Genomic DNA, 26,805 nt, shown 5'->3' with positions numbered 1-26,805 from the left:
CTGCACTTTTTCAGTCAACGCAGTGGACTAATTTAAAAACCCAAGATAAAATCTTAGCTTCGGGAGGATCTTCAGGGCCTTCGAGTTTGACAGCTGGGGTGACTCCGACTGCGTACAGACGGGCGTCTGAAGGCGGCCCCAACTTGTACATGAAGTTAGCGAACAAGAAGGCCGCCGAGAAGAATAATGAAATATAAGAAGAAAACCCTTATTTACATACACAATTAATCAAAATAATATAGTGCATGTTCAGTACTCCTAGGGGATTTTATTGCGTCTAGATGGTATTAATTTCGTCTGTAGCCAGATTAAATAAACGTGATTACCATATTATCAAGTACGAAATTTCATTTATTACAAATCTTAACATCAAGTATTCACAATAAATAACGGTAAATTCATTACGTCACTGGGTTTAACAGTCTCATTCACGCCACGAAATCCTCGTTCGGTCTGTCTAAAGTACATGGCCTCAAAAACTCCTGTCCACGCTCGTGGATCCACTTATTCGACACTAAAACCGCCAACTTAACAAAGCAAAAACAACCAAAATGGAAAGTTACCCCATTTGGAGCCAGTCAGAACTGGACAAGCCGCATGTCTGGTCATTTTATCCCCGTCACCACTCGGGTGTAAGTTGTGCCAAAACGCAGCAGCCCCTTTCTTCGGCCACAAAGTCACACTTATGCTAGGGAAGACGGTGGCGCCACCTTGTTCAACATCAGTCATCTAGAAAACTTTACTCAGATCTAACTTGTTAATCATGATGAACATACATAGAAGAGCACTGTAGCGATGCGGTTGCCCGTCCCTAGACTCTTGAAGGCGTTCAGTTCGTCCTTCTGTAATACAATAAAAAAGTTACTAGGTGGTGACAAGTTAAAATCAGTGGATTACCCTAGCGAAGTCGAAATGGGGCTCGTAGTGGCCCCCAATTCCATAGTTAACCACTTGCAGTTCTTCAGCGGTCGCCATCGTCAAGCCTGTAATATCGCTCACCCTCTGGGAAACGTCAGCGATGTGTTTGTGTTCCTCTTCTTTCAACCAAGCTGACTTGCTGATTCGGTATTGGGCGATTTCGAGCTCGCCCGTGTCGGTGTTTTGCACAGTAGCTCTTCTGAACTGTTAACAATGCTTCACTTGAATGGGTTTACATAATACACTTTCTAAACAGATTCTAGTCATTTTCCTGTTGCTAAATTTGCGTTGCCTTGATTTTAAGTGTCATACGAATCGGGATTCTGACCTTTCGCTGCTAAAATTAGGTAAAAGCATTGGACCGGCTGGAAATCGGGAATTTTCCAGATGGTCCAAAACATAACCTAAATTTATCACACCTCCGTAATACCAACATAAACGCAAAAACGGTTTCTATAACCAGTAAACTTACTCTAGGTTGCGCCATCCGCCTTATCGTCGCTATTTCGCTATCCGCCAACACATCATGGAAGATAAAGATATCCGGTTTATGGTGGGCTTCTTCCACTTTAAACGGCGCGATTAACAGGAAAGGATGATTCTTATTTAAGTAGCGACACTTGAGTTTTGACAACTTGGCGTCCGAGAGGGTGATTTCGCCCCGACACATCTGCTCGTAGAATTCGCGCCCGTGGACACCGTCGTTGGGTTTGATTTCGTCGTTCTGGATGGCTTCGGAGCCGTCGTCACCTTTTCGTTTCTCCTCGACGATTTTCTGCAGCTCGTCTTCGTAGTAGACTTTGTTACCTAGGGCTCTAGTGTGGGTTGGCAAGATTTCGAGGAGTTTGTTGGTTAGGTCGAGCGCCAGACGGATGTTACCTGGAGGGAATATAAGAGTCAGTGGTGGAAGTAATTCTATTGCGAGTAATTTATTACTGTAATTCAGTCGTTTGCTTGACCTGTTTCGTCCCCACAAGCAGAAGATTAACCCAATAGGGAGTTTAATTGCAAAAGCCTTATTTTTTTACACGAAACTGCTTGCTGAAACATACTCTTGAGTGTCTTGTTTAAAGCAAACTATATGTATTAAGTACAAAAGAAAGCCAAAGACGACTACGTATACTAAGAAAAAAAAGGCAAATTATAAGCCCCGCCCACCCGCCCTATCGCAATTGTGATGTTTTTTTTTAATTCGTCGTTAGCCGTGGGGCGAAGCGCAATTGCAAAATCCGTATTCTCCTACAAAAATTTACGATTTCAAATGTGTTTTAAATTTCTTGTTGTGAAAAGATTACTAAGTATATTAGGAAAAAGAGGCAGAAGCCCCGCCCACCCGCCCTATTTTATCGTGATGATTTTTTTAATTCGTCGTACGCCGTGGGGTGGAGCTTATTTGCAAAATCCTTATTTTTCGACAAGAAATTGCTATGTGAAGCATGTATTAAGTACCAAAGAAAGCGAAAACATAAGCCCCACCCATTCGCCTTCATTTCAACCTGGCTTTAATTTATACTTAATATACATAGTATTGTTTGAACAACATGATACTCAAAAACATATCTTACACGGCAATTTCTTGTAGAGAAATAAGAATTTTGCAGTTAAGCTCCTCCCTCTTGACACACAACGAATAAAAAAGTTCATCACAATTGAGATAGGGCGGGTGGGCGGGGCTTATATTTTGCCATTTTGTTCTTAATATAGGTAGTCATCTTTTCACAACACAACACACAACACGTTTTAAGTTTCTTGTTGTGAAAAGATGACTACGTATATTAAGAAAAAAAGAAAAAATATAAGCCCCGCCCACCCGCCCTATCGCAATTCTGATGATTTTTTTCATTCGTCGTAAGCCGTGGGGCGGGGTGCAATTACAAAATCCATATTCTCCTACGAAAATTTACTATTTTAAACATATTTTAAGTTTCTTGTTGTGAAAAGATGACTAGGTATATTAAGAAAAAGAGGCAAAATATAAGCCCCGCCCACCCGCCCGATCTTAATCGTGATGATTTTTTTTATTCGTCGTAATCTGTGGGGCGGAGCTTAATTGCAAAATCCTTATTTTTCGACAAGAAATTGCTATGTGAAACATGTATTAAGTACCAAAGAAACATAAGCCCCACCCATTCGTCTCGATCTCAACTTGGCTTTAACTTTTTTTAATATACAAGGTATCCTTTGAAAAACACGATCCTCAAAAACATATCTTACGTGGTAATTTCTTGTAGAGAAATAAGGATTTTGCAGTTACGCTCCGCCCTCTTGACTCACAACGAATTAAAATGATCATCACAATTGAGATAGGGTGGGTGGGCGGGGCTTATATTTTGCATTTTTCTTCTTAATATAGGTAGTCATCTTTTCACAACACAACACACAACATGTTTTAAGTTTCTTGTTTTGAAAATATGACTATATTAAGAAAAAGGGGCAAAATTTAAACCCCGCCCATCCGCCCGATCTTAATCGTGATGATTCTTTTTACTCGTCGTATGCCGTGGGGCGGAGCTTATTTGCAAAATCCTTATTTTTCGACAAGAAATTGCTATGTGAAACATGTATTCCGTATCAAAGAAAGCGAAAACATAAACCCCACCCATTCGCCTCCATTTCAACCTGGCTTCAATTTATACTTAATATACATAGTGTTGTGTGAACAACATGATACTCAAAAACATATCTTACACGGCAATTTCTTGTAGAGAAATAAGGATTTTGCAGTTAACCTACGCCCTCTTGACTCACAACGAATAAAAATGATCATCACGATCGAGATAGGGCGGGTGGGCGGGGCTTATATTTTGCTTTTTTCTTCTTAATATACGTAGACATCTTTTCACAACGCAACACGCAACATGTTTTAAGTTTCTTTTTGTGAAAAGATGTCTACGTATATTAAGAAAAAAAGGCAAATTATAAGCCCCGCCCACTCGCCCGATTCTAATCGTGGTGATTTTTTTTAACTCGTCTTATGCCGTGGGGCGGAGCTTATTTGCAAAATCCTTATTTTTCGACAAGAAATTGCTATGTGAAGCATGTATTAAGTACCAAAGAAAGCGAAAACATAAGCCCCACCCATTCGCCTCCATTTCAACCTGGCTTTAATTTATACTTAATATACATAGTATTGTTTGAACAACATGATACTCAAAAACATATCTTACACGGCAATTTCTTGTAGAGAAATAAGAATTTTGCAGTTAAGCTCCTCCCTCTTGACACACAACGAATAAAAAAGTTCATCACAATTGAGATAGGGCGGGTGGGCGGGGCTTATATTTTGCCATTTTGTTCTTAATATAGGTAGTCATCTTTTCACAACACAACACACAACATGTTTTAAGTTTCTTGTTGTGAAAAGATGACCACGTATATTAAGAAAAAAAGAAAAAATATAAGCCCCGCCCACCCGCCCTATCGCAATTCTGATGATTTTTTTCATTCGTCGTAAGCCGTGGGGCGGGGTGCAATTGCAAAATCCATATTCTCCTACGAAAATTTATTATTTTAAACATATTTTAAATTTCTTGTTGTGAAAAGATGACTAGGTATATTAAGAAAAAGAGGCAAAATATAAGCCCCGCCCACCCGCCCGATCTTAATCGTGATGATTTTTTTTATTCGTCGTAAGCTGTGGGGCGGAGCTTAATTGCAAAATCCTTATTTTTCGACAAGACATTGCTATGTGAAACATGTATTAAGTACCAAAGAAACATAAGCCCCACCCATTCGTCTCGATCTCAACTTGGCTTTAACTTTTTTTAATATACAAGGTATCCTTTGAAAAACACGATCCTCAAAAACATATCTTACGTGGTAATTTCTTGTAGAGAAATAAGGATTTTGCAGTTACGCTCCGCCCTCTTGACTAACAACGAACTAAAATGATCATCACAATTGAGATAGGGTGGGTGGGCGGGGCTTATATTTTGCATTTTTCTTCTTAATATAGGTAGTCATCTTTTCACAACACAACACACAACATGTTTTAAGTTTCTTGTTTTGAAAAGATGACTATATTAAGAAAAAGGGGCAAAATTTAAACCCCGCCCACCCGCCCGATCTTAATCGTGATGATTCTTTTTACTCGTCGTATGCCGTGGGGCGGAGCTTATTTGCAAAATCCTTATTTTTCGACAAGAAATTGCTATGTGAAACATGTATTCCGTATCAAAGAAAGCGAAAACATAAGCCCCACCCATTCGCCTCCATTTCAACCTGGCTTTAATTTATACTTAATATACATAGTGTTGTGTGAACAACATGATACTCAAAAACATATCTTACACGGCAATTTCTTGTAGAGAAATAAGGATTTTGCAGTTAAGCTACGCCCTCTTGACTCACAACGAATAAAAATGATCATCACGATTGAGATAGGGCGGGTGGGCGGGGCTTATATTTTGCTTTTTTCTTCTTAATATACGTAGACATCTTTTCACAACACAACACGCAACATGTTTTAAGTTTCTTTTTGTGAAAATATGTCTACGTATATTAAGAAAAAAAGGCAAATTATAAGCCCCGCCCACTCGCCCGATTCTAATCGTGGTGATTTTTTTTAACTCGTCTTATGCCGTGGGGCGGAGCTTATTTGCAAAATCCTTATTTTTCGAAAAGAAATTGCTATGTGAAAGATGTTTTAAGTACCAAAGAAAGCGGAAATACAAACCCCACCCATTCGTCTCGATTTCAACTTGACTTTAATTTTTACTTAATCTACATAGTATTCTTTGAACAACATCATACTCAAAAACATATCTTACGTGGTAATTTATTGTACAGAAATAAGGATTTTGCAGTTAAGCTCCGCCCTCTTGACTCACAACGAATTAAAAAGATCATCACAATTGAGACAGGGCGGGTGGGCGGGGCTTATATTTTGTCTTTTTCTTCTTAATATAGGTAGTCATCTTTTCACAACACAACACAAAACATGTTCTAAGTTTCTTGTTGTGAAAAGATGACTACGTATATTAAGAAAAAAAGGTAAAATATAAGACCCACCCACCCGCCCTACCGCAATTGTGATGATCTTTTTTATACGTCGTAAGCCGTGGGCGGAGCTTATTTGGAAAATCCTCATTTTTCGACAAGAAATTGCTATGTGACACATGTATTAAGTACCAAAGAAAGCGAAAACATAACCTCCACCCATTCGTCTCGATTTCAACCTGAATTTAATTTTTACTTAATATACATAGGATTCTTTGAACAATATGATACTCAAAAACATATCTTACGCGGTAATCTCTTGCACAGAAATAAAGATTTTGCAGTTAAGCTCCGCCCTTTTTCTTCGTAATATAGGTAGTCATCTTTTCACAACACAACATGTTTTAAGTTTCTTGTTGTGAAAAGATGACTACGTATTTTAAGAAAAAAAAAAGCAAAATAAAAACCCCGCCCACCGGCCCTATCGCAATTGTGATGATTTTTTTTATTCGTTATGGGCCAGGAGGGCGGAGCTTAACTGCAAAATCCTTATTTTCCTACAAAAAATTACCATTTTAAACATGTTATAAGTTTCTTGTTTTGAAAAGATGACTACGTATGTTAAGAAAAAGAGACAAAATATAAGCTCCGCCCACCCGCTCGATCTTAATCGTGATGATTTTTTTCAACTCGTCGTACGTCGTGGGGCGGAGCTTATTTGCAAAATCCTTATTTTTCGACAAGAAATTGCTATGCGAAACATGTATTAAGTACCAAAGAAACCCAAAAACATAAGCTCCACCCATTCGTCTCGATCTCAACCTGACGTTAATTTTTACTTCATATAAATAGTATTCTTTGAACAACATGATACTCAAAAACATATCTTAGGTGGTAATTTTTTGTATAGAAATAAGGATTTTGCAGTTAAGCTCCGCCCTCTTGACTCACAACGAATAAAAAAGATCATCACAATTGAGATAGGGCGGGAGGGCGGGGCTTATATTTTGCCTTTTTCTTCTTAACATACGTACTCATCTTTTCATAACACAACACAATATGTTCTAAGTTTCTTGTTGTGAAAAGATGACAACGTATATTAAGAAAAACAGGCAAAATATAAGCCCCGCCCACCCGCCCTATCGCAATTGTGATGATTTGTTTATCCGTCGGAAGCCGTGGGGCGGAGCGTAGTTGCAAGATCCATATTCTCCTACAAAAATTTACCATTTTAAACACGTTTTAAGTTTCTTGTTGTGAAAAGATGACTATATTAAGAAAAAGGGGCAAAATATAAGCCCCGCCCACCCGCCCTATCTCAATTGTGATGATTTTTTTATTCGTCGTATGCCGTGGGGCGAAGCTTTTTGCAAAATCCTTATTTTTCGACAAGAAATTGCTATATGAAAATTAAGTACCAAAGAAATCGAAAACATAAGCCCCACCCATTCGTCTCGATCTCAACCTGGCTTTAATTTTTACTTAATATACATAATATTCTTTGAACATGATGCTCAAAAACGTATCTTACGCGGTAATTTCTTGCAGAGAAATAAGGATTTTGCAGTAAAGCTCCGCCCTCTTGGCTCACAACGAATAAAAAAGATCATCACAATTGAGACAGGGTGGGTGGGCGGGGCTTATATTTTGCCTTTTTCTTCTTAATATAGGTAGCCATCTTTTCACAACACAGCACTTAACATGTTTTAAGTTTCTTTTCGTGAAAAGATGGCTGTGTATACTAAAAAAAAGGCAAAATATAAGCCCCGCCCACCCGCCCTATCTCCATTGTGATGATTTTTTTTATCTGTCATGAGCCGTGGGGCGGGGCGTAATTGCAAAATTCATATTCTCCTACAAAATTTACCATTTTAAACATGTTTTAAGTTTCTTGTTGTGAAAATATGAGTACGTATATTAAGAAAAAGAGGCAAAATATAAGCCCCGCCCACCCGCCCTATCTTAATCGTGATGATTTTCTTAATTCGTCGTATGCCGTGGGCGGAGCTTATTTGCAAAATCCTTATTTTTCGACAAGAAATCGCTATGTGAAACATGTATTCCGTACCAAAGAAAACAAAAAACATAAGCCCCACCCATTCGTTTCGATTTCAACCTGGCTTTAATTGTTACTTAATATACATAGTATTCTTTGAATACGATACTCAAAAACATATCTTACGTGGTAATTTCTGGTAGAGAAATAAGGATTTTGCAGATAAGCTCCGCCCTCTTGACTCACAACGAATAAAAAAGATCGTCACAATCGAGATAGGGTGGGTGGGCGGGGCTTATATTTTGCTTTTTTCGTCTTAATATAGGTAGTCATCTTTTCACAACACAACACTCAACGTGTTTTAAGTTTCTTTTTGTGAAAAGATGGATGTGTATATTTAAAAAATGGCAAAATGTCAAAAATATTACATAAACGTAAAGAATATGAAGAACGTGTAAGAATGTCAAAATTGAAGATTACAAGTGTCAAACATTCTTTAAAAAAATCGCCAATAATGATACGTCAAAATGGCAGATATGTTAAATATATCAAATATTTGAAAATTGTCAAAAATACCAGGTCGTCTACATTCCTAAAATCGACAAAAAAAATCAAAAAAGTCAAAAGTGTTAAAAATCTCAAAAACAAGTATGGCTAGATTAGTGACCATTGGGCTGACCTTACGTCAGTCCATGGATATAGCAGTCTAAAATCCCCTCTTCATATTAAATACGAAAATACTTAGTTCATACCTTGTTTGTAAGTCGAGAAGGCTAAATATTCCAGAATGTCGCTCCTGCCCACCGTTTCGTTCGCTTCCCGGTTGAGTCTCGAGTCCGCCTCCCGCATCCACAACTGAGTGTGATAATAGTCTTCATTATTGTAGGACTGCCGTCCTAGTTCAAAGCAATCAGCGGCACTCAATTCAGAGCTGTACTTGATCCCGTTCAACTCCCCTCTAGCTAGAGACGAAGTCTCCAACCGATAGGTGTCTTGGAGTCGGGTTAAGGCAACAGCGGCACCATTCAGATCTTCGTCTGTCGGAAACTTCATATTTTCCTTAATGTAGGTGATATTTTCCATATAGTCCGGACTCAGATCCATGGTTATGAGATTCTCGACTTCCTTCCAATCAGCGGTGAGTCTCTTCACTAAGGTGTAGGCGTTAATGGGGTTCGCGACGTACACTTGGACGTCTTCGGCTGCCTTTTCGTACTGGCTCTTGTAAATATGGGCGTATCTGAAAGACGATAGTTAAGTTGATGGTTAGTTTGACGGGTTCGAAGGTACCTTTTCAGATAGTCCAGCTTCTCCTCCTCGGCCCGGATGTAATTCTCCAGGGTGTAGATCAAGGAGGACTCGGTTTGGAGAAGCTCCTCCAGGTCGGCGAGTGCCGTGAACACTTCGCTGTGAACCCTCCCGGCGCAAAAAATCAGCAAAATCGATTGGATCAACACGGAAACGTCCATTTTGTTCACCTGGAACAAGTGCAATGAGTCGGATTATTGGCAAAAAAGTGCAATTGCACAAAGTGAACGAAATCGATTCGTCCTTCTTATGTAAGAGTGTTTTTATCGGAAATGCGGGGTGAAAACGGACGCAAACGTGACGCGACAATGAGAAAAGTGCGCAATGATGCATAGGAAATATCGCAAAAATTTTACTTGCATTCTAATGTTTAAAGATGCATGGATTGCATCATTGCAAACTTTAGAAATAGGTTTCAAGGTAATCTGGGCTGCGTAATAATGGGGTTTAAAACAGTGTGTTGTGAAGTTTTACTTCAAAGGTTAATTCATATCCGTGTTGAGGTTTCCCCTATACAACTCGATTTTTGAAAAAAAAATCAAAATTGTATAACGTTTTCGAATGCTCGGAAATCTTGCAAGCTTTTCTTAATTTTTTCCATTTTTCAATGTTTCGGTTTCATAATTAATTATTCGTTTTTTCAACTCTAATTTTTCAATTTTTAATTTTTTTGTTTCTTCATTTTTTGGATTTGCAATTTTCCATTTTCGATTTTTCTGTTTCTCATTTAATTTTTGGTTTCCTCAATCTTTCAAGTTCTTAGTTTTTACTTTTCATCTTCTCGATTTATAATTTTTGGTTCATTCAATTTTTCAATCTTCGATTTTTAAGTTTTTCAAATTTTAATCTTTCGATTTTCGAACTTTTCGTTTTTTCAATATTTCAAATTCTTGATTTACAATTTTTAGATATTTCAACATTTTTGATTTTGCAATTTTTCCATTTTTTGATTTCAAAAGTTCAAAAATCGAAAAACTGAGTTTATTTCATATCCGTGTTGAGGTTTCCCCTATACAACTCGATTTTTGGAAAAAAAAAAAATCTAAATCAAAATTGTATAACGTTTTCGAATGCTCGGAAATTTTGCAAACTTTTCTTCATTTTTTCCATTTTTCAATGTTTCGATTTCATAATTTTTCGTTTTTTCAACTCTATTGCTCAATTTTTAATTTTTTTTTGTTTCTTCATTTTTTGGATTTGCAATTTTCCATTTTCGATTTTTCTGTTTCTCATTTAATTTTTGGTTTCCTCAATCTTTCACGTTCTTAGTTTTTATTTTTCATCTTCTCGATTTTATAATTTTTCGTTCTTTCAATTTTTCAATCTTCGATTTTTCAATTCCTCCATTTTCTGAATTCTTAATTTTCAAAATTTCGATTTTTAAGTTTTCCAAATTTTAATCTTTCGATTTTTGAACTTTTCGTTTCTTCAATATTTCAAGTTCTTGATTTACAATTTTTAGATATTTCAACATTTTTGATTTTGCAATTTTTCCATTTTTTGATTTCAAAAGTTCAAAAATCGAAAAACTGAGTTTAATTCATATCCGTGTTGAGGTTTCCCCTATACAACTCGATAAAAAAAAAATCAAAATTATATAACGTTTTGCAATTTAATTTTGAAATTGCAGAACCGAAGGCTCGGAAATCTTGTGAATTTTTTAAGGTTATCGTAATTATGGTAAATCGTTGATATCTTTATTTTAACTTTAACTAAAGGTTATCATAAGAAAATAAAATTCGCAAAATTTTTCGTTTTTTTCATTTTCGTTCATTCTTAAAATTTTTCTTTTTTCAATGTTTCGATTTCATAATTTTTAGTTTTTTCAAGTCCAACTTTTTCATTTTCTTGATTTGCAATGTTTCAATTTTTGGTTTCCTCAATTTTGAAATTCTTAAATTTTCAATATTTCGGTTTTTCGATTTTTTGATTTTGCAATTTTGCAATTTTTCGATTTTGATTCCAAAAGTTGAAAAATTGAAAAACTGAAAAAACGAAAAATTGCAAATCGAAGAACTGAAGAAAAGTAAAATTGAAACATTGAAAAAGTAAAAATCGGGAAACTTAAAAACTGGAAAAAATTAATGAATCGAAAAATTATAGTATCGTCAAAAATGATCAAAAAATGAAAAATTAACTATCGAGAAACTCAAATATAAAAAATCGAAAAAGAGTAAACTTCTAAAATCGTAAAATTGAAATCTTTAAATCATAATTACTATTACATTTCATCTTAAAGAAAACCAGAAAAATTGTAATCAAAAACTTAAGAAATGAAAAATTAAAAAAACTAAAATAGAAAAATTGTAAATCGAAAAATTGAAAAATTCCACACTGACAACATCGAAAAACCGAAAAACTGAAAAAATAAAGAAAATAAAAAAACTGAAACGAAAAATTGCAATCGAAAACTTGAATAAGTGAAAAATTAAAGAATCGAAAATTCATTAATTAAATTAAAACTAAAAGTTGAAAACTTGAGAAACTCAAATCGAAAAATTGCATATTTTAAAAATTGAAAAGTTCAAAAGTTGGAAAATTGAAAAGCTGAAAAACTTCTAATTTTCATTTTCTCAATTTTATATCACAATTTTTCGTGTTTTCATTTCCTTCATTTTTTGTCTGGAATTCCAGTTATATGATTTTCCGATCTCTTTAATTTTCAATATTTCATTTTTTCGATTTTCCACTTTTTCGATTTTTAAGTTGCTCAGTTTTTAGTTTTTCAATTTTTGAATTTGTCGTTTTTTTAATTTTTCAACTTCTTGATTTTCCATATTCAGATTTTCAATGTTTTCATTTTATAATTTTTCGTTTTTTCAGTTTCTCAATTTATAATTTCTCGATTTTTCAATTTTTGGTTTCCTCAATTTTTCAGAATTCCAACCTTTGATTTTTATTCCAATTTTAAAATTGTTTGATTGGAGAAATCGAACTGAAAAAATTGAAACATTGAGATACTAAGAGTCGAAAAATTGGAAAATTTCATTGGAAAATCGAAAAACTGAAAAATTTTAAAATGAAAACTCGCAGTTACATATTGTAAAATTGAAAAAAAAAAATTGTAACAATTGAAATTGAAAAATCGTAAAATGAAAACTCGAGAAATTTTAAATCGAAAAAATCTGAATAGGGAAGAAATAAAAAAAATGAAAAATTGAAAAATCGCAAATCGAAAAATTGAAGAAATGAAAAATTGAGAAAGATTAAAATTGAAGAAACAAAAAATTGCAAATTGAAAACTTGAAGAAGCGAATAATTAAAGAATCAAAAAATTAAAAACTCGAGAAATTTTAAATCTAAGAATTGCAAAATCGAAAGATTGAAGAAATAAAAAAATGAAAAATTGAAAAACCGCAATCGAAACTACAAATCGCAAACTTGAAGTGAAAAATTAAAGAAACGAAAATTAATTAATGAAATTAAAAGATGAAAAGTCGAGAAACTCAAATCGAAAAGTTGCAAAATTTAAAAATTGAAAAATTGAAAAATTTAACCTTTATTTTTTGCTTGGACTTACAGTGATTTTCCGATGTATGTAATGTGAAGTCGAAAATCGTAAAATTGAAAAAGTGATTATTTTTTTATACTTATAATTACATATTAAAATAATAATGAAAAAAATCGCAAATCAAAAATTGAAATTTGAAAAATTTCACTATGAAAAAGATAAAGAAAACAAAAAACGGAACTGAAAAGTTACAAGTAGAAAAAGTGAACAAATGAAAGACTGAAAAATAAAAAAAAATTAAACTCCTGAAATTGTAATTCGAAAAACTGTAAAATTTAAAAACGAGAACTCGAAGAGTTATTACATATCGCAAAATTGGACAAAAAAATCAAAATTGAAATTGAAAAAACAAAAACCTTATAAAATTTAAACATTGAAAAATTGAATAATTGAAAAATTAAAAACTCGAGAAACACATCGAAAAACTGCGAAATCTAAAAACTGAATAAAGCATTAAAAATAAAAAATTGAACAACTGAAAAAAATCGTATGTCTTGTGTGTATCTAGGCCAAAAATGCTCGAATAACCTCCGTGTAAAGATCCTCGTCAACCTGACAGAAGACGCGTGGCTTTCTGAAATTTGCATAAATGTCAGGGCTGTATTTAACGAGTTAAATATTTACATACATTTATAAAACTTGTCCGAAATGATGAACATCTTATAAACTTGTGTTCTACACCAAATTATGTAAAATAACCACTTACATTAGATGATTGATAACCCTTGTACCGACCTAAGTGCAATTTAACTGTTGGACTTGACCATGGTAATGGACTAAAATGATATAAAACTACATAATACACAGCAACATCCATAATTGGAATTTCCGGTTGAAGGCCATCCGTCTTTTTTTTCTAGAGAAGAACCTTTTCAAAGGTTAAATAAATGCAAATACTTCATCATCATCACCATCAATATTCAATGATAAATAACTTAATTACCGCTTTCACTGAATAAATCTCTTATTATATAACTTGATAAGAACAACACCTCAAACCTCAAGTAAATCTTTTTAATCAAACTTACGCAAACCCTTTTGTTTTACCCAACCATCCGCTCATAAATATTTCTGATGCAATTCCAAGCCACCTAAATGCTATCCAGCCAACAAATGATTTCCCAGAGATGACACCAGAACAATGGATATCGCAACTCACGATTCCGACTTTTATAAACTAATTCACCGGCAAGTATGAAATCCACTCATTAAACCACGCCAATTTTACGGTCAATTCAAATGTAAATAGATAAATAATTTGACACTGAACTTGCGATTCGGAAAAATGGAGCTACGTTAAAAAGGTTAATGGCAGCAGAGGAAATGCATCTCATTACAGTGTGACTAGGAAGTGAGAAAAATGGATACAATGAGCAAAATTGTGTCGGCATTTCGCTAAATGTCAGCCTTTCTCTGATGATCTTTCTGTTTTCGCACACACGATGTAGTAAGTGTCGGTTTTTTGCGGGTCGTTATTGTACGACTTGAGTAAATAATAATTGACAAATCGGTAAACCCTGACCAAATTAAAAAGCGTGGTAGAGATTTGTGTAATGAGGGGTCAACAGTCGTAATTAAGTGTCTTTAAAATGTTGTTAGATTGTGTATCGTTAATTACGGTGTGTTTTGATTGGTAATTTGCGAAATTTTGTAAAAAGTGAAGGCGAGTGGAGCGTTCAAGAACTTTCACACGAGATGAGTTATTAGTATTAATTTTCGGAGGCGACCAATTAGCATATGAGGTGTAGAACAATCTTATTAGAATAACGAGAAATGCGGATTTTTGCTGCGTAAAACTCACTTGTAGTTTTTAGTTTGAAACGAGATTTAATCGCTCCCTACTTAGTGTTGCACAAGGGATACTATTTTCGCACGATTATATTTTCTCATTGTCGTAATTGTACTGATTTTAGACACCAGGATTATTTGCGTTTAATGACAAAGAGAGAGTAAGGTGATAATGAGACACTTGTACCGAGTACTAATAACTAAAGAAAACAGTAGTTGGGTTGAACGAACCAAAAATGAAAAATGCATAAAATATATGTACACAGAAATTAAGGACACAAAAGTTTCTTTTTCTAAGAATTTTTCAAGTTTGTTCAAAAACAAAACAGCAGGTATTCATAAATAAAGGTAGCCACTAGGATCCTTCGAGCTACTTTCACATTTCTTAAAAACCACAAAGAGCCCCCAAGACTTTCATATTCTTGAAAAACTACTAGAAGCCCCCGAGAATATTTCACATTCTTTAAAAAACAACAAAGACCTTCCGAGAGTTCTTCATAACCTTAAAAAAACACAAGCAGTCTTCCATTCTAAAAAAAAAAAAACACAAGGAGCCTTCGAGAATTTCCACAACCTAAAAAAAACCGCAAGGAGCCTCCGATTCTCTTCTTTCACTTCTTAAAAAAAAACAATAGTAACTTCCGAGATTCTATGGCAATCTAAAAGAAAAAAGAAAAAAAAAACGTAAGAAGCCCCCGAATTCTTATCACCTTCTCAAAAAAAAAAAACACTCGCAGCTTTCCAGTTTCTTTCACCTTCTTAAAAAAAAACGCTAGGCGCCTCCGATATTCCTTAACACAAAAAAAAAGACTAGGCTCCCCCAAGATTCTTTCACATTAAAAAAAAACATTAGGAACCCCTGAGATTCTTTGACAATCTTAAAAACCACTCGGTGCTACGAGATTCTTTCACATTTAAAAAAAAAACAAACTAGGAGCTCCTGTGATTCCTTCCCATTCATAAAAGACCGCTGCGCTGGGAGCTTCCGAGATACTTTATCATTCTTACAGAAATCACAAGGATGCTCAGATTCTTTCACATTAAAAAAAAAACACTAGGAGCCCCCGAGATTCTATCACATTGTTAAAAACCACGAGAAGCTACCGAGATTCTGAAACATTCTTAAAAAAACGCAAGGAGCCGCCGAGATTCTATCACATTCTTAAAAAACCACAAGGAGCCTCCGAAATTTTTTCACATTCTCAAAAACCACTTGGAACCTGCGAGATTCTTTCACATTCTTAAAAAAACCAGAAGGAGCCTCTGAGATTCTATCACGTTCTTAAAAAACCACTAGAAACTAGAGATGTACCGACTGTAGGTCTGGCCGACTAACCGACTAGCCGATTGTTCGGCCAGTAAAAACCAACTAGTCGGCCGACTGTTCGGCTTTGCTAAAACCGGTTTATAAATGCGACAGACAGTGTGTTTTTTTTTTCTATTTCTCTGACTACCTTAAAAATTTGTTTTATTTTAATAAAAGGAATAACTAAAGTTCCTTTGTTTTCCAAAAAATGTGTTAAATTTGGTTGGATAATTTTAGAATTTAATTTTTTTTAGTAACTCAGTACAAAAATAAAGAATAACACAATTTAGGGCCAGTTTATACAATATTTTAACTGAGATTAAGTTGATCGCGCATTTAACAAGGCCATTAGCGACGTCTGATTGGCGTAGAGTCGGTCACATGGTACTTTACCGCGAGGTTAAAAATTAAATCGCAATTAAATATTTAATTGAGGTACTGTAAACCGGGTTTAATTGTTTCATATACTATTTTAATTTTAATAAAAAAAGCCGACCGATCGGCTGTTTAGCCGACCAGTCGCCGACTGCCAGCCGACGATGAAAAACGGCCGAATAGTCGGCTTATCCGACCGGTCGGCCACTAGTCGGTACATCCCTACTAGGAACCCCCGAGATTCTTTACAATTAAAAAAAAAACACTAGGAGCCCCTGAAATTCTTTCACATTATAAAAGAGACGCTAGGTGCCCTTAAGATTCTTTTACATTCATAAAAAACCACTGCGAGCTTCCGAGACACTTTCTCATTCTCTCAAAAACCACCAGGAGCCCCCGAGATTTTTAAACATTCTTAAAAAACCACTAGGAGCCCCCGAGATTATTTCACATAAAAAAACACTAAGAGCCCCTTAGATTTTTGGATATTAAAAAAAAACACAAGGAGCCTCTGAGATTCTTTCCCATTCTTAAAAAAAAAAACAGTAGGAGCCTCAAACATTCTTAAAAATCTACTAGGAACCCCCGAGATTCTTTCAAATTAAAAAAAAAACACTAGGAGCCCCTGAAATTCTTTCACATTCTTAAAAAAACCAGAAGGATCCTCTGAGATTCTTTCACATTCTTAAAAAAACTGCTAAGAGCCCCCGTGATTCTATCACATTCTCAAATAATCACTAGCAGCCCCCGAGATTCTTTCACATTTAAGAAAAACCACTAGGAGCCTATGTGATTCTTTCACATTCTTAAAAAAGCACTAGGAGCTTCCGATATTCCTTCATATTCATATTAAAAAAAAAAAAAAACATTCAGAGTCCCTGTTATTCTTCCACATTCTTAAAAAACCGCAAGGAGCCTCTGAGATTCTTCACAATAAAAAAAAACACTAGGAGCCTATGTGATTCTTTCAGATTCTTAAAAAAGCACTAGGAGCTTCCGATATTCCTTCATATTCATATTAAAAAAAAAAAAACATTCAGAGTCCCTGTTATTCTTCCACATTCTTAAAAAACCGCAAGGAGCCTCTGAAATTCTTCACAATAAAAAAAAACACTAGGAGCCTATGTGATTCTTTCACATTCTTAAAAAACCACTAGGAGCCTCCGATATTCCTTCATATTCATATTAAAAAAAAAAAACATTCAGAGTCCCTGTTATTCTTCCACATTCTTAAAAAACCGCAAGAAGCCTCGGAGATTCTATAAAATTCTTAAAAACTTCTGAGACTCTTCACAATAAAAAAAACACTAGGAGCCTCTGAGATTCTTTCACATTCTTAAAAAAGCACTAGGAGCCTCCGATATTCCTTCATATTCATATTAAAAAAAGAAAAAACATTCAGAATCCCTGTTATTCTTCCACATTCTTAAAAAACCGCAAGGAGCCTCGGAGATTTTATAAAATTCTTAAAAACTTCTGAGACTCTTCACAATAAAAAAAAAACACTAGGAGCCTCTGAGATTCTTTCACATTCTTAAAAAAAAAACATAAGGAGCCTCTGAGGTCCTCTCACGTTCTCAAAAAAATCACTAGGAGCATCTGAGATTGTTTCACATTCATAAAAAAACACAAGGAGCCTCCGAAATTTTTTCACATTCTCAAAAAAAACCACTAAGAGCCTCTGAGATTCTATCACATCCTTAAAAAAGCACTAGGAGCCTCCGATATTCCTTCATATTCATATTAAAAAAAAAAACATTCAGAGTCCCTGTTATTCTTCCACATTCTTAAAAACCCGCAAGGAGCCTCGGAGATTTTATAAAATTCTTAAAAACTTCTGAGACTCTTCACAATAAAAAAAACACTAGGAGCCTCTGAGATTCTTTCACATTCTTAAAAAAAAAAAACACATAAGGAGCCTCTGAGGTCCTTTCACGTTGTCAAAAAAATCACTAGGAGCATCTGAGATTGTTTCACATTCATAAAAAAACACAAGGAGCCTCCGAAATTTTTTCACATTCTCAAAAAAACCACTAGGAGCCTCTGAGATTCTATCGCATCCTTAAAAAATCACTAGGAGCCTCCGATTTTCCTTCATATTCATATTAAAAAAAAAAAACATTCAGAGTCCCTGTTATTCTTCCACATTCTTAAAAAACCGCAAGGAGCCTAATAATAATAATAATAATAATTTATTCGTACTTGAAACTACAGTTTTGTACATGTCAAAAATTTAGCTATGACTACCTAGCTCAATTTATATTATAAAACGATGATTCATTGTCATTCAAGAAGTGATTTACATCATAATATGCCTTAGATAACAGATGCGTTTTAATTATTTTCTTATATTTACCTAGCTCTAGTTTTTTAATACAATCTGGCAATTTATTATAGAATTTAATGGCATAGTAGTTGGTACAATTTTTAGATTTTTCTAATCTAACTTTCTTAGGATATAGCTTGTTATGGTTTCTTGTGCCATATGGATTAATTTCACTTTGTTTTATATACTTATCTATATTTTGATGTATATATATGAGAGACATAAAGATATATAGGGAAGGTAATGTTAAGATGTTAAAAATGATATACTGCTTCTTGCACTCCTCCCTATAGCCCAGATTTGCCAGAATCCGGATTGCTTTTCGCTGAAGTCCGAAGATACGGTGTCGGATTGTAGACCGTCCCCAGCACAGCAAGCCGTAAGACAAGAGAGACTGTATTAGTGCAAAGTATGCTTGCCGTAGACAATTGGAATCAATTTGGCCTCTAAGATTTTTTAAAAGAAATATATTTTTATTTAGCTGCTTTGCTAATTCCTGTCCGTGTTTCTTCCAATCAAGTTTGGAATCTACAGTGATACCCAGGAACTTTGTCGTGTCTTCATAAACAGGGAAAGGTGTTACTTTGTTTAGGGTAAACATAATATTTACCGATTTATCTAGGTTTAGTCTTAGCCGATTTTGTTCAAACCAATTTCTGATTATTGTCTGTGTCTCTCTGTTAATAGATGCTGCCGATTGAGCGGTCATTTCTTTACTCAACAAAGAAGTGTCATCTGCGTATAAGACAGTAGCTAATGTTATTGATGTCGGTAAATCGTTTATAAATATGAGAAACAAGAGCGGTCCTAAGATAGATCCTTGTGGTACGCCTTGGTTTATTTTAAGACAATCTGAGATATTGTGTTTGTATTTGACAACTTGAGATCTATCATCCAAATATGATTTTATGAGCTTAATGCTAGACTTATGTAGGTTGTATGTACCAAGTTTTCCAAGCAAAATATTGTGAGAGACACAGTCAAAAGCTTTCGATAGGTCGAGGAAGGAGGCCACCCCATATCCGCCATTTTCGAAGATTGAAGTAATATGATCCACTAGTGTTAGGACTGCTGATTGTGTGGATCTTTTTTGTCTGAAGCCGTACTGTGCTTCAGCGAAAAGTTTGTTGGATTCAAAGAATGAATATAGTTGGTCATTCATTATTTTCTCAAATATCTTTGAAAAGATAGGAAGGAGTGCAATTGGCCTGTAATTTGAAGGGTCGTTCAGCTCACCTTTATTTTTATAAATTGGTATAACAGTTGCTAGTTTCAAACATTTTGGGAAGATACAGTTTGATATACATAAATTGATTAACTTTGTTAGAGGTGAGATTACGAAATCTTTAACATGTTTGATAATTTTCGCGTTTATGTTGTATGTGTCAAAGGAGTTCTTATTTTTGAGACCATCTATTGTGTCTCTCACTTTGGCACAAGAAACTTCTTGAAATTTAAATGAATCATGGGCAGACACACAATTAACATAGTTGGACACATATATCACAGCACTGTTATCACTTACTAAGCCGGCAGTGATATTGGAGCCTATATTTACAAAGTAATTGTTAAATATGTTGCAGGTTATGTTACAATTAGGTGGATCACATTTGTTACTGTATTTGGCACGTTTATTATTTATAGTTTTCCACATTGCAGCAGTTTGATTGCTTGCTGACTTTATAAATTTATCATTGTAGACTTGTTTTTTTTTCTATTAATTTATTGCGGTAGGCCGTTCTAAGATGATTTCTTGCTTTTCGAGAGTCGTCCGTTTTTTGTGTATTATGAAATTCACTTAATAACTGAAGTTTTGAGCGCATTTCTTGCAGCTCCTTGTCGAACCATTTGATTTTGTAGTTACCGTCAGTTCTATTAGAAACAATAATTCTCTCTGGAAAAGCAAGACTTGCATGTAGTTGTACAATGCGTATAAACTCGTTAAATTTTTTGTCAATTTCGAGATTGTCCTGTTGTATAAAACTCCAGTCAACAGTGGATAGGCTGTTATAAAAAGAAAAGAAAGCCTGAGACTCTTCACAATAAAAATAAATAATAGTTTAAAAAACTAAAAAAACACGCTTTTATTGCTAATCGAACTAAAAACTAGAAAATAATTTTTAATGACAGAGTTTAATATTACAGTAGTAGAAGATCAAACAATCAATCATAATAAATCACCTCAAATTAAAATTATAATAAAATTTAAGTTATTAACAGAATAATTCAATTCAGAGTAAAAAGCGTGGGGTGCTTGATATTTTAAATATTACAATCATTCTATTGGCAACTATCTATGAGAGGATAGTTATGAACCGCAGTAAAATGCACCCCACGCTTTTTACTCTGAATTGAATTATTCTGTTAATAACTTAAATTTTATTATAATTTTAATTTGAGGTGATTTATTATGATTGATTGTTTGATCTTCTACTACTGTAATATTAAACTCTGTCATTAAAAATTATTTTCTAGTTTTTAGTTCGATTAGCAATAAAAGCGTGTTTTTTTAGTTTTTTAAACTATTATTTATTTTTCATTTTTTAGTCTGCGACAAATTCATAAATTGGGGAATTAATTACTTATTTAGATTTTTCTAGAAAGAACCACTCAGTGGTCTCCGTATGATCGATCAACGGGAATTAGTTGGAAATCAATCGCCCTCACGGACCAACGGGACACAATTCATCATTGTGGTTAGTTGTTCCCCCCAAATAGTTAATTTTCCTCCATGTTTGTATTCCTGAATCAAAATTTGTTATCTTTATTTAAGTTGGTGAGAATTCATGATTAGATATGTTTTAATTATAATTAATTCCTTCTTTTAAAACCAAAGCTATGCAGAAATTGTCCTTGAAACAGAAATAATCGGTATAGATCGGTATAATCGACACGGAGAGAGATAACCGTGGTATATACTGACACAATTAAGATGCGATCAGCCATTTTTGCACACGTTTAGTTAATTAAAAGTCCGTTCTTGTTTTTTTCATTTAATATCCGTTATTTGTATTTTAATCAAGACTATAATTACAACGAAGAGTAAACCAGATACTACAGGCATGCGCAGATCGCGCGCTAGCTTTATCTCTTTTACTCCACTACACAGGATCCATAAAAGAATTTATAAATCCTGGCGGTCCTAATAAGGATAATGGGAAACTGTTATCAAATTATTGCATTGTCATCGATCCTTGAGACGTGTGCAAAGTTTCAAGATGATCAGACTTTTAGAAACCGATGAAAATTAAGCTCAAAGATTCCGTTACATCCATAAAAGAATTTATAAATCCTGGCGGTCCTAATAAGGATAATGGGAAACTGTTATCAAATTATTGCATTGTCATCGATCCTTGAGACGTGTGCAAAGTTTCGAGATGATCAGACTATTAGAAACCGATGAAAATTAAGCTCAAAGATTCCGTTACATACATACATACAACCCAAGCTAATAAAAGCGTGATAAAAACACTAGGAGCCTCTGAGATTCTTTCACATTCTTAAAAAAAAACCATAAGGAGCCTCTGAGGTCCTTTCACGTTCTCAAAAATATCACTAGGAGCATCTGAGATTGTTTCACATTCATAAAAAAACACAAGGAGCCTCCGAAATTTTTTCACATTCTCAAAAAAACCACTAGGAGCCTCTGAGATTCTATCACATCCTTAAAAAAGCACTAGGAGCCTCCGATATTCCTTCATATTCATATTAAAAAAAAAAAAACATTCAGAGTCCCTGTTATTCTTCCACATTGTTAAAAAACCGCCAGGAGCCTCTGAGATTCTTCACAATAAAAAAAAACACTAGGAGCCTATGTGATTCTTTCACATTCTTAAAAAAGCACTAGGAGCCTCCGAGATTCTTTCACATTCTTAGAAAAAACCACAAGGAGCCTTTGAGACTGTTTCACATTCTTATAAAACCACAAGCAGCCTCTGAGATTCTATGAAATTCTTAAAAAACCCCACACAGAGGCTCCGAGATTCTTTTACATTCTTAATAAAAAAAACACAGGTAGCTTCTGAGACTCTTTCACAATAAAAAAGGCCACTAGCTAGGAGCCTCTTAGATTTTTTCGCATTCTCAAAAAATCGCTAGGGGCCTCCAATATTCTTTCACATTCATAAAAAACCACTGGGTGCTCCCGAGATAATTTTTCATTATTAAAAAAACCACCAGGAGCCCTCGAGATCCTTAAATATTCTTAAAAAACCACACGGAGCCCCCGAGATTCTATCGTATTCTTAAAAAACCACAAGGAGCCTCTGAGATTCTATGAAATTCTGAAAAAACCACATGAAGCCGCCGAAATTTGTTCACATTTTCAAAATACCATTTGGGGCCTCCGAGATTCTTTCACATTCTTTAAAAAACCACAAGGAGCTTCTGAGATTCTATGAAATTCTTAAAAAATCACAAGGAGCCCTCGAAATCTATTCCCATTCTCAAAAAAATCACCCGGAGTCTCCGAAATTCTTTCACATTCATAAAAAACCACTGGGAACTTCCGAGATTCTATCACATTCTTAAAAAGCCACCATCAGTCCCCGAAATTCTTTCACATTAAAAAAACACTAGGAGCCCCTGAGATTCTAAAACATCTGTAAAAAAATATAGGGGGCCATCGAGATTCTACACATTTTTAAAAAACCACAAGGAGCCTCCGAAATTTTTTCACATCCTCAAAAAACCACTCGGAGCCTCCGAGATTCTTTTATATTTTTGAAAAACCACAAGGCTTCTCAGATTCTTTCACATTAAAAAAAAAACACAAGGAACCCCCGAGATTCTTTCACATAAAAAAACACTAGTAGCCCCTGAGATTCTTTCACATTTAAAAAAAAAACACCATGTTTACTTCGTACTGGCTTCCCACTCGACGTAAATGATTGGATGTTCTAAAATCATTTTTTACAAAAATCTGGGGCAAAAACTCCACACGGATTCATAAACTACAAGTAGAGGAGTATGTTATTTTATAAAATGTAAATCATGTCATTGGTGGTGGTAAATTAAAACTCAGCTGCTATTAATATTTATTCAACATCGTACACAGTGCGATGTGCTAGAACCACCCAGATTATTTTAGTGACCTGAACGTGCAAACAAAAAAATCACTCCCTCTTTTTCAACTCCGGCGGCTTCAAAAGCATAACCGCAAACACCACCCACTTTTTCACCCTCCCCACCACCCCCAGTCTGTCCAACCCCAAGAAAACAAACTCCAAAACCAACCCCAGCACCGCCAACACGTACCCCCCAATCAAAACCCTGAAACTCTCCTCAAAATGCGCCAACTTCAAAACAACAACCTTCTGTTCATCCTCCGGAAGAATCGACGTGTTGACGTTACTGATTCTAATGTCGTTGAACCACTTCAAAATGAACCCTTTCTCAACCATTTCCTGGCTCCAGAAAGCTATAGCTTCGTTGAAAATCGTGTCCTTGTTGAAGTAGAAGGTGTCAAAGAGACTCAAGTAGTCAGTACCGGGTTTGAAGAAGGCCAGATTTTCGGATTCTGAAGGGTGTACATCCAAAATCGACGAAAACATGACGGTGGCGTTTTCCTTACCAACAGCTGTGCTGTTGAGGTTGTACGATTCCGTGAAGTTCTTGATGTGGAGGAGCTCTCCTTGGAGGCGACCATGTCTGGTCACGTACATCAAAAGACAAAGCCGTTCCATCCTCCAACTAACCACACACTTGAGATGGAATAGCGCAATTTGGAACACGTTTCCAATGGGGGCGTCGTAAGATGAAAAACCAAAAATCTGGCTCAAATTCCCCAGATAGATAGAATCCAAACTCAACGAAACCAAGAAGAAGAAAGTAAGGAGGATCCTGGAGGAGATCCAGTCGGGGAGATGGGTAACCCCTCCCCCTATACAAACATGGAAAACGTCAAACATCGTCTCGAAAATCGTGGTTCTTTGAAAATCCTCCACCAACCCGAACAGGTAAAAAATGACCACCATGACCCAAATACCTAAGAAGATTCGAACCCAGATCTCCATTTTGAAAACGACGAAGAGTTTTTTGTAGCTTTTGAGTTTCTTGGGTTTGGGGAGGGTGAAGATGATGTAGTCTTGGACTAGAAGGGGCCCGAAGTCGAAAGGGGTGGTTTGAGACTCGTTCATCATCAAGTGACCTATAGCTAAATCGAGGTGGCCATCTTGTAAAGCCCATCCGAGTTTATAGAGGCTTCCATTGTTTAATAGTTCATGGTCGAATTGACTTGAGTTTTGATAGACCATACGAAGATGGGACACCTCTTGGAGGGTTCGTACCAACGAAACTAGTACCCCGGGGTTGTCGGGGCGGTAAATATCAACAACAAAGGGTGGCGTGGTCACAAAACCGACTTTCAAGTGGCAGTTCCTGAAGATTTTAAGTGTCGAAAATACAGAAGAAGGGTAGTTACAATTTCGCCCTTTTAGAATAATCGGGGTTGCGTTACAAACATGGGGGTTGTTCCTGTAGTAGACACTGTTGTCTTTGACCACCAAAACTCGACTTATTTGTTCCTTTTGAGCCGCCTCTAGTACCTCTTTGACGTTGCTAGCCACAACCACATATCTCGCTTTCTTATTATTAAAATTTTGAAATTTTCTTGAGTCGTTCAGAAATACGACGAAATTGTCTGATTTTTCGTGGTGTTCGAGGTCCAAAAGGGTCACAGGGATGTCTGGTGGCACAAAAACGTCCACTTTGTCTCCCAATACCACGACATTTTTTTCAAATTTGTATTCGTTTTGGATGACTGAATGGAGGCATTTCTCTGTGGAGAGGGTTGATAGGATGGTGGCAAGGATGAGCATTTTGGGATTACTGGGGAAAAATGGAAATAAATGGGTCTGATGATTGATATTGTGGCCAGGTGTAAGTGTAGTTTAAGTGTCGGGTTTGACCATAGTGATTTATTAGGGCGATAAGACGTGATCATTTCAACGTAATTAGTTTGATGTCGTGGTAAAATATATGGTAAAATTTTACAAAGAGCACTTCTCGATTTCGTACGAACTGTTTGCACAGAACTCTTCTACATGACCCCCTGATCACGTTCCTCACCTTCAAATGTTGTGGAAATGCTTACTTTTGCCACAAAAAAAAAATTTAAATTTCCCATTTGCACACTCTTCAATGGGAAGTCGTTTCGAACATAACCTAACTTTTTATAGTCAACAACATGGGTAGGTGTAATATCGGGTTTTTGGTGGAGGCAGGGCGCTTCGCGCCCTGCACCCCATTACAAACATACCCCTAAACGTGGCACTTCTTGCTCCGTGGATCATTTAGTTATTAGAATTCGTGCGAGTTCAACTGTCTGTGTTGTTGGTTGCCTACATGCGGCGCAAGTAATAGGGTGCAAACCATAGGGCGAACACTAAATATTTTTTTCTGACACAAGGAAGCATTTCCACAACTTTTGAAGGTAAGGAACGTAATCAGGGGGTCCTGTAGAAGAGTTCTGTGCAAACAGTTTGTGCGAAATCGAGAAGTGCTCTTTGTAAAATTTGACCAAATATATAACTGATACGTTATGGGTTGAAAAAAATCGCAACGATCAGTCCAGTAGTTTTCGAGATTATCTAGCGACAGACAGAAATGTTCTAGAACGAATTAAGTACTAAATCTGGACTATTAATCAAAATATTCTTACAATGATAAATATTTAAATAAATTCAGTTCGTTGTATTAGATTCCAATAAACATTTCAACAACAACAAGCAAAGTTTATTAAATTGTTCCACTTAATCTACCCACTTAAAAATAATTATAATAACGTACGAGTCTGATAACATCGCTATCAAAACAGAAGGAAGCGCTCATCACGTACGCACCAAGAATTAAGTCACTTGTGTGGTAATAATATTCAGAATGAGCTGCTTTATCAATTAAAATACCAACAAACGGACACACATTCCAGAAAAAAAAACCGGAAAAGTAAAACTTCTAAAAATAAATTTTAATTGTCTTAAGTGACACGATTCTGATTACTAGTAAATAAATAAATAAATAGGCCAATTAAAATATACAGGATGTCTCAGACTCAGACTATTATTAATAAATCTGTTGTCACGCCCCGCCTCTTTCCAGTTTTCCATCCCCGAAAAACAAAAGCTCATCGATTCCGCAACCGCTTTATTTCTCTAGTGTTGCTTACCCTACTTCCTGTCATCGATCGCTATAAACATATCACAAGCAACTTGATTCTCTTCGGAGATCACTCACTTTTTGCCGGCAGCATCCGACTAACCGACAATGAGAAATAGCGATTTATATTACCATGTGTCATTACAAGAACTAAACATGTGGTCTAAAATAGGACTGTTTATGTT

General features: G+C 35.4%; 2 protein-coding genes across 2 annotated transcripts in view; one reads left to right on the top strand and one right to left on the bottom strand.

Annotated features, from left to right (window-relative positions):
* Positions 1-337, top strand: part of LOC135129595 (J domain-containing protein) — a 34,835-nt gene extending 34,498 nt beyond the window's left edge. The window contains exon 5 of the mRNA XM_064056786.1: positions 15-337. Coding sequence (XP_063912856.1) covers positions 15-197 — 183 coding nt within the window. The 3' untranslated portion in view covers positions 198-337. The remainder of the gene's footprint in view (positions 1-14) is intronic.
* On the bottom strand, positions 323-26,805 carry LOC135129592 (prolyl 4-hydroxylase subunit alpha-1). The gene is made up of 8 exons (XM_064056780.1): positions 26,631-26,805; positions 9,143-9,330; positions 8,605-9,092; positions 1,391-1,797; positions 898-1,122; positions 777-842; positions 564-729; positions 323-514 (listed from the first exon to the last, which is right to left on the bottom strand). The coding sequence occupies exons 1-8, from the start codon at positions 26,643-26,645 to the stop codon at positions 429-431; spliced, it is 1,641 nt and encodes a 546-aa protein (XP_063912850.1). The 5' UTR covers positions 26,646-26,805; the 3' UTR covers positions 323-428.

This window comes from Zophobas morio, unplaced genomic scaffold (genome assembly GCF_036711695.1).
Source record: "Zophobas morio isolate AGI-343-1 ecotype UQ-CSIRO unplaced genomic scaffold, CSIRO_AGI_Zmor_V1 ptg000016l, whole genome shotgun sequence".
Classification (NCBI taxonomy): Eukaryota; Metazoa; Arthropoda; class Insecta; order Coleoptera; family Tenebrionidae; genus Zophobas; species Zophobas morio.
Note: the sequence above shows the minus strand (reverse complement) of the source record. Positions and strands in the feature narration are given on the sequence as shown.